Source organism: Alligator sinensis, unplaced genomic scaffold (genome assembly GCF_000455745.1).
Source record: "Alligator sinensis unplaced genomic scaffold, ASM45574v1 scaffold336_1, whole genome shotgun sequence".
NCBI lineage: Eukaryota > Metazoa > Chordata > Crocodylia > Alligatoridae > Alligator > Alligator sinensis.
Genome location: NW_005842917.1, coordinates 309,274 through 318,298, shown reverse-complemented (window position 1 = coordinate 318,298; position 9,025 = coordinate 309,274). Strand labels below are relative to the sequence as shown.

General features: G+C 49.8%; 1 protein-coding gene across 1 annotated transcript in view; it reads right to left on the bottom strand.

Annotated features, from left to right (window-relative positions):
• Window positions 1–1,479: 1,479 nt before the first annotated feature.
• Window positions 1,480–9,025, bottom strand: part of LOC106722962 (natural cytotoxicity triggering receptor 3) — an 8,277-nt gene continuing 731 nt past the window's right edge. Inside the window, exons 2-5 of the mRNA XM_014525936.2 lie at window positions 6,571–6,915; window positions 6,020–6,145; window positions 3,790–3,830; window positions 1,480–3,462 (exon numbers count right to left, since the gene is read on the bottom strand). Coding sequence (XP_014381422.1) covers window positions 3,307–3,462; window positions 3,790–3,830; window positions 6,020–6,145; window positions 6,571–6,915 — 668 coding nt within the window. The 3' untranslated portion in view covers window positions 1,480–3,306. The remainder of the gene's footprint in view (window positions 3,463–3,789; window positions 3,831–6,019; window positions 6,146–6,570; window positions 6,916–9,025) is intronic.

Below are 9,025 nucleotides of genomic sequence, written 5' to 3'. Positions count from 1 at the left end.
TTGGCCATGGAGGAACCCCCCCCCCCCTCCGGTCGGCGCGATTGGCTGCAGGGCCACTGGGGTAGCAAGTTCCCCCCCGACTCAGGAGGCACCAGTCGCCCATGTGCCCCCCCACACCATTTCCCCACAACAAACTTACCTGCCGGGGTGGGGGCTGCACACGCACAAGAACACCTGTGCTCAGCCCTCCCACCCTCCCCCAATAATATTTGCTCCCTCTGCCTGTGGTGGGCAATTTGGAGATTGTCCAGAAGAGAGTAACAAAAAAGGCCAGGGAGCTGCGGCACATGGTTTATAAGAAGAGGTGGAGGGAACTGGGCTTATTTAGTCTGGAGAAGAAGAGACTGGGGGGGTGTTTAATAGCAGCCTTCAACTCCCTGCAGGGGGGTTCAAAAGAGAATGGAGCTGGACTTGTCTCAGTGGTGGCAAATGACAGGACAAGGAACAATGGGCTCAAGCTGCAGCAAGGGAAATTTAGGTTAGATATGAGGAAAAAAAAATCACTAGAAGGGTAGTGAAGCACTGGAACAGGTTACCCAGAGAGGTGGTGGAATCTGCATCCTTATAGGTTTTGAAGACCTGGCTAGAAAAAGCCTTGGCAGGAATCATCTAGTTGGGGTTGATCCCACTTGGAGCAGGGGTTGGACTAGATGTGACCTCCTGAGGTCCCTTCCCACACTCATTGTCTGTGATTTTATGCCTGGGCCAGCTGAGGGAGATAATTAGTGGCCACAGGAAGTTAAAAGGGTCCCAGGGAGGTGGGTCAGACAGAGAAGGTAAGAGAGAGCAGCCTGGCCAGTAGCTGTGAGACCAGACCAGGGACTCTCAGTGTCTGGGAACAGACCCATTGGCTGTAAGACTGAGAGCAGCAGCCCCATGCCATGAGCTGAGTTGTAGCCCGCTTGAGAGGAAACACTGCAGGAGGAAGGAGCAGTGGTAAACCAACCTGGAGGCACTTTCTCAGGGGCTAAAGAGGCCTCAGACCTGTCAGTTAACCTTTTATGGACTCTATTTGTGTTAGTGCTTGAGGACCAACTGATGTGGGATGTTTCCCCTGGTTATTAAAGACTGTTTCATGGTTAAAGACCTCGTAAGCTAATCAGTAACCCTGATCTTGCTACACCATCTTGTCTGCTGGTGAACACCCTCTGCCCCGCCTCTTTAAAGACCCACTGGGTGAAAAAAAAAGTCCTTTTATTAGCTTTAATCTTCTTGTCTATTCATTTTATGTTGTGACCCCTTGTTCTTGTCTGGCAAGAGATCTGCCTTCTATTGTTGCTTTTCTTGTTCATTTTTAGTATGAAGTGTTCATATCCAAGTTGGCAAATACCAGGGGGGAGGGGGGGTTAATTTAACGATATGATGATCATTTTAATGTGATGTTTTTAATTTCTTTCTACATTTCTGAACATACATTATATAGAAGAAAAAAAGGGAGCCAATAAGATGTTTTTCTCTATTTGTCTTTCTTCTGGTTTGGAAGTTATTCAATTCTCTTATTACAGGTTGACCCAAGCCTTTGTTGGGAAGAGTGGCGTATGGACAACGTGGGTCTAGGGGACATGGTGATGGACAACACAGGTCTCAGGGATGTGGAGATGGATGACACGGGTCCAGGGAATGAGGACATGGAAGACATGGTTCTTGGGGGTGTAGAGATAGAGGATGCAGGTTCAGGGGCTGCAGTGATGGATGAAACAAGTCCAGGGACCATGGATATGAGGATGTGGAGATGGAGAATGCCGATCTAAGGGATATAGCTATGGTGGATGCAAATCCAGGGGACATAGAGATGGACCAGGCAATGTAGTAATGGGTTACACAAGTCCAGGGCATATAGCAATGGATGGACTGGAGTCCAGAGGATGCAGCAATGGACAATGTGGGTCCAGAGGACATAACGATTGGTGGATGGGGGTCTAGGGGATATAGTGATAGGGGATGTATGTCTAGGGTACATAGCAATGGACAACACAGGGGAAGTAGAACTGGAGGATGAGAGTCTAGAGATGTAGCAAAGGAGGATTGGGGTCTAGGGGATGTAGCAATGGAAGAAGCAGGTCCAGGGACATAGTGATGGAGCAAATGGGTCTAGGGAATGTAGAGATGTAGGACATGGGTCTAGGGGCCACAGGAATGGATAGATATGGGTCTAGGGGATGTAGAAATGGAGCAGGCAGGTATAAGGGATGTACAGATGGAGGGTGTGGGTCATGGGGACGTTGTGATGCAGAACATGGGTCTACAGGATGTAACAATGGGCGGCGCAGGTCCAGGAGCCATAGAGCTGGGGAATGTGTTTCTATGGGGCTTAGACACACAAGATACATGTCTAGGAGATGTAGATATTGAGAAAAAGCTAGACCCAGGTTCTCCTAAGTTTCACAAGGCTAAAACCAGACAACCTACTCCCGTCTCCCCTTTTATGCTTCTCCCTTCCCATGTCACCCCTATGGCCACTTTGAACACAAAAGCCCAAAGAAAAGCTGCTTTTCTCTGCCCCATAGCCCTGAATCTCTCTCCACTACCCCCCAGCCCTGCCAGTGCCCCTCACTCCCCCATGCCCTTGTCTAGGGCCTATTCTCTCCCCTGTGGTTTCTTCTCCTCAAGCATCTCATCTGGTTTCCGCTGCAGCAAGATGAGATTGTATTGGCCTTTAAAGAATGGGGAGAGGCTGGCCGAGGAGCTGAGGTCTGGCTGGGGTGGGCCAGGGTTGTGGGGAGGCAGGAAATCAGTTAGCTGGGCTCTAACAAGTCTCATACCCTGGCTAAGAAAACCACACAAGCAGCAAGACACACGTACACAGAAAGTTACACAAGGGCTGCTTGGAAACTCCCTCCTCCCTGCCCCCGGCCCCAACACATGCACACATTTCTGGCACCTGTCTTTGTGGGGGTTCACTAGCGTGCGAGAGGCAGAGGGCTGCAGGCCGGGAGTGAGGGGCACCAGCAAGGCTGTAGGGGCTGTGTGTCAGAAGTGAAGGGCATCAGGAGGGCTGTGAGGGGAGGGAGCCGGGACCTGCAGGTTGGGAGTGAGGGGCACCAGCTAGACGGAGGTAGGGACAAGGGACTCTGGGTCAGGAGTGAGGGGCACCGGCCAGGCTGGTGGGGGACAGGAGGCTGGGGGTCAGGAGTGAGGGACACCAGCCAGGCTGGGGGGAGCAGTGACTGCAGGACAAGAGGGCACCACCTGATGGTGAGTTGGGGCGCAGCATGGACCTGTGTCCTGGACGTCTGGGTTTTCTGCATGTGCCCCAGGTGCCCCCTGCTGGCCCATGCTGGGTTCACAACCTGGATGGGGGGGGAGTCATGACTGCCCCCGATGGCTCCAGGGGGATGTTCCCTGCCCCACAGCAAGAGCTGCGTAGACCACAGGTAGCTGCTTCTCCTGAGGAGGCACCCGGCCATGCCCCTTCTTCACCCGCAGCTCCACGTAGTTTGGCTCCAGCCCAGCAGCCTGGTCCTGGGCACAGAGAGGGTTGTCAGCCCACCTGCACCCAGCATTCCCTGGGCCTCCCAACCCCACACCCCTATGAGTTACCCCAACTCGGGTCACCCTTACCCGGCTGCTCTGTCCATCTGGCCCTGAATGCGCTTCTTCATCCATTCCTCCTTCCATCCCCACACTCACTTCTCCCCACCTCCACCCCTTCACTCTCCACACTCAGGCTCTCTCTTTCTGGCCCTAGCCTCGGCTGCCCTCACTGCCTGGGGCAGGACTGCCATGTCAAGTGCCAGGATGGAGGGGCTGAGGGTGCTCCTGTTTCCTGGGGCACATTCAGGGTCTCACCTGTCTTGGGTGCTCCCATCGAGATTCTGTCTCTCTCCTGCCTGTAGTTGAGGGATTAAAACCATAATTAGCAATGAATTAGTTACTTTATCCCTAGCAAGTATGGTCTAATGACTAATTTTTTACAGGTAATGATTGATTAGCCATAACCAATAGCCATGAATCAACTGTCAGTCAGTTGTCAGTAATCATTCATTGTTAGCCAGTAATAAAAGAGCTATTCAATAACCAAAAATGAAGCAGGAGTTAACTGAAATAATCAATAATTATCCCAGAGCCATCAGCCATAACAGCTCCAGAATGGATCATCATGGATCAATTAGCCAATACAATTCAAGCAGAATGCAATTAGCCAATAATTAGCAATCAATGATAAACCAAAAAACAATTCCCAATAGATAACAGCATCCAAATAACCACTAATGGATATTTAGCCCATAGCCAACAACCAACACTAACTTGCTAATATATCAAATGCTAGTAATCAATTATCATTTAAAGGGAAAAAAAAGCAATAAATGAGAAATGAACAACAAAGAACCAAGAATCAATTACCAGTAGCTAATATTCAGTATTCAAATAATCAATTACCCACGTGGCCAACAGTAACTCAATAATGCATCATCATTCATTAGCATTCAAATTTAATCAATAGTAAAAAACCAGTAATCAATCAACAAGAGCTGATAGTCAACATTCAATTAACCAATAAGCAATAATGAGCCCATAGCCAACACCCAACAACAACTCAATGACCAATCGTCAGGGGGTTATCAATCAGTATTCCAGTATCTAATAATCAGTAGTCTCCCTTAACCAGTAAACAGGCGGCAATAACTAATAGCACTCAAATAACAAACCACCAGTCAATACCCAATTAAAGCTTAATATTCCATCAGCAATAATCAATTCTCAAACACCCCTGGTCAATCAGCAATAGCCAATGATCAATGATCTGTCCATAGTCACTGTCGCCAAATAAGTCACAACCAATCATTAATACCCAATGAATATTCAATCATCAAAAGGCAAGAATCAGACAGGTAATCATTAAACAAGAATAATTTGTCACTCCACAGAGAACAGCCAATAGCCAACAAGCAGCAATAATCAATAGTCACTGATCAGGAATTAGTATACCACCAACAAGGCATAATTCCAGAGTATAACCAATAGACAATAATCAGCTGCTGAGAAACATGAACTAGAAAGTGACCAGTTCAATAATATCCAATTAATAGCAAAACCTTGTCAATCAGCAGCCAGCTGTCATGGACTGGCAAGCACCCAACAGGGGATAATCAATAACTGTCAATCAATAATCTCTAGGTCTTAATTTGAGGTGAGCCAACAGTCCTCAGCCACTCACCTGTGGGGAGGTGATCAATCATTTGCAGCCAATTAAGAACCACTCATTGGCAGCCAAAAAGGAGGCAATAACCAGTCATCATGAGCCTGGATTCAACACTGAAGCAAATAGAGGTGTTTGGAGAATGGGTCCTTTCAAGGTTGATCCAAGATTGAGACCAAAATGTATAATATTGACTCTGTTTTGGGGTGGAAATGCTGAAAAATGTGACTTTGGCAGCATGAAGAAGAAGCAATTGAATATTCAAAATAGGTATTAATAGGCAAGAGACGTAACGCATGCATCATATATGAGGTTATAATCAGTGTTATCAGGTCACATTGCAAGTGGAAGGGGGACGTCCAAAGGGAAAGAACTCAGTACAGTTTGGTGTCTTGCTTGAGGGTTGTGAGTAGGGCTGGAGATGTGGGTGGGGTGCATGATGGGAGGTTAAGGGTTGGGCTCATGGTTGGTGTTGGGGTCAGGGCTGAGGTCACAAGTTGGGGTTTGGCTGGAGGCCAAGGTTTGGTGGGGGGTCCCTAGTTGCACCCATGGGTTGGGTTGGTGTTGATCGGTTGGTGGAAGAGTGGGGTTGCAACTGGGGTTAGGTCATGGTTGGGGATCATGGAATCTGTTGGGATCACAGATAGGGTGGGGGGTCTATCATATGTAGAGACTTGGGTCAAGGTATGGGGTCAGAGGTGAGGTTGGGGGTCATAGTCAAGGATGGATTCTAAGTATGAGGTCTGGTGGAGTTGGAGTCACCTCCAGAAAGGGGGTCAGGTCTGCACTTGGGTCATGGGTTGGGGGGTGGCCACAGGATTGGGTGGGGGATCAGGGGGTAAGGAGGGGGTCATGAACAGGACAACCTTGTGACCTCACCTTGTCGCTGTCTGTGTAGGACACACACCAGGATGGCGGCTATGACTGACACCAGCCCCATGGCCCCCAGCCCAGCCCCCATGGCTCCCCACAGCCATGAGTTCATGGTTTGGCTGGTCCCTGTCCCTGAAGGAGAAGGAGGAAGTGAGAAACACACCCAGAAGAAGAAGCGAAGAGGCAGCAGGTCCCATCCCCAGGACTCCTCCCGACAGGGGTGACCTGCACACGCAGACCAGGCTAAACTGGGGAAAAGAGGACTCAGGTGTCCAGGCTCCCAACCCCCCACCCCACTCTAACCCACTAGACCCCTCTCCCCTTCCCACTCCCAGACAACCCAGGCATCTGGGCTCCCAGCCTCCCCATTGCCCCTCAAACCAATCACTGGGACAGAACCCAGGCAGCCAAGCCCCCAACCCTCCTTGCTCTAACCCACTAGCCCCCACTCATCTTCCTGATAAAGGAGGAGAACCCAGGTGTCTGGACTCTGAGCTCCTGCCCCAAACCCTCCCCTCCCCCAATGGGGGTAGACCCTAGACATTTGGATGACTCACCAGGCCTGTCCACGTGCAGCCGGGTGCCATTGCCGGCCACCTCAGGTGCTCCGTGCAGGGTCACCAGGCAGTGGTAGGTGCCAGCATCATAGTGCCGCAGGTCATGGATCTCCAGGTCTGCCCGGCCCTCCTCAAGGAAGACCCTGGCCTCGGGCATCCCCAGACGCCCCTGAAAGGGCAGGACCCCTGGGGCCACCTTCAGCCCTGGCTCCTTCTCCCAGCGGTAGCTGCCCACTTGGGGACCCTGCACAGAGGTGTTGTAGGAGCAGGGCAGGGTGACAGAGCCACCCTCCAGCCCCTGGGCCCAGCCAGGCTGAGACACCCTGAGCTCCTGGGACCAGGACCCTGTGGGAAGAATAGGTAGGTCAGAAGGACGGATGGACAGACCCCACTCCCACCCCCCTCCCTGAGCAGAGAGAGAACCCATGCGTCTGGGCTTCCAGCCCCTCCTGCTTCATATCTGCTTCATCCCTTCACTTTGCCTCTTGTCTCTCTCTGTCTGTCTCTTTCTGTCTCTTGTTCTTCCTTTCATTTTTCTTCTTTCTTGTATCTTTTGTTTGTTCTTGGGGCAGGGGTCTTTTTGGGTGGTTTGTCATCTTTTGCAGGGGAAGGGATAGTTTTGTACAGGATTTTCAGGGTGATTTACCAAAACCTAAGGTTGAAGAAATTTTCAGCTTCCAGCCATGAAAGCTGGTGGCTGGCAAATAGCTGCCAACACCCAAAACGGATGGAGGATTTTAAATGGGAATCGGGGTTGATTTGCTGGCAAGGGATTTTCGTTTCTTCTTCCCTTTGTTTCTTCTTTTCATAGAATCACAGACAATGAGGGTTGGACAGGACCTCGGGGGTCACATCTAGTCCAACCCCTTCGTCAAAGCAGGGTCAGTCCCAACTGCATCATCCCAGCCAAGGCTTTGTCTACTGGGGTCTTCAACACCTCCAAGGATGGTGGCTCAGCCACCTCCCTGGACAGCCTGTTCCAGTGCTTTACTACACCCCTCATAAGAAAGTTGTTCCTAATACCCATGGGCGACTGGTGCCTCCTGAGTCGGGGTGGGGGGCACCAGATTGCCAACGGGGGGTGGGGGGAGCCCTCAATGGCCGATCACCGAGCTGGTGGCAAAACCGGAAGTGCACTTCCGGTTTGAGGCTGGCACTTCCAGGGGGTGCACAGCCAATCTCAGGGGGTGCACGTGCACCCGCATGCACCCCCTACATGTTGCCAATGCTAATACCTAAGGCCAACTTCCCTTGCTGCAACTTGAGCCCATTGCTCCATGTTCTGTCATCTGCCCCCACTGAGAGCAGTCCAGCTCCATCCTCTTTACAGCCCCCCTGCAGGGAGCTGAAGGCTGCTATGAAATCCCCTCCCAGACAACAACAACCATAGACAACAGGGGTTGGAAGGGACCTCAGGAAGCCACATCTAGTCCAGCCCTCACTTAAAGTAAGATCAGCCCCAACTAGATCAGCCCCAACTATCTCATCTTTTCTTCTCCAAACTCAATAATAAACCCAGTTCCCTCAGCCTTTTCGCACAAGCCATGTGTCCCAGCCTCCAAACCATCTTCATTGCCCTCCATTGGACTCTCTCCAATTTGTAGTGGGGGCCCAAAATGAGATAGTTTTCTATCCTTCCTTCCTTCCTTTCTTTTCTTTTCTTTCCTTTCCCTTCCCTTCCATCCTTGTCTCCTTTTATTTTTTTCCCTTTTCTTCCTTTCTTCTCTTTGCTGGAAATTTGGGAAGTCATTTTTCTTTCTTCTTTTCTTTCTCTCTCTCTCCCTCTTTTTCCAACAAGAATGAGTTATGCTTCCCTTTTTCCCCTCATCTTTCCCTTTCGTCCATAACACATCTCTACAATACATCTCTAAGAAGAAAACCAAAAGCTTTCTTCCTTCCCTTCTCTCTGTCTTGGTAGTTCTCGGTGGGGGTGAGGGACAGGATTTCTGCAGTCATAAAGGTTTTTTTGCTCAAAGCCGTCAGCACTTCCCTCCGAAAACAAAATAGTGCCATCTGAGCGCTGATTTTTTATATATGTCAGATAGCACTATGTCATATAGCACATTATTACCCTCTTACATTATGTATATGTCATGTACAGTGCTATATCATATATACACATGCACACACATATATAGCTACATATATAGCTGTAGAGCATTGATTTGCTAGGGCTTATATACTGTATATCATATATATGCTATAGTGCATGGGTTTGCTATAGCTTACATATATACACGTATGTATGTATGTATATGTATGTAAGCTCTAGCACACCCATGCACTATAGCATATATATGATATACAATATATAAGCTATAGTGAATCAGTGTGTGTGTGTGTGTACATACACTAGCAAACTGCCTGTCAAGAATGATTGGGGGGCTACAGCAGGAGCGGAGCCTCACTTTTGGCCCTGCACCCCACTCACTCCACCCTGCCGCTTCAGGTCCAA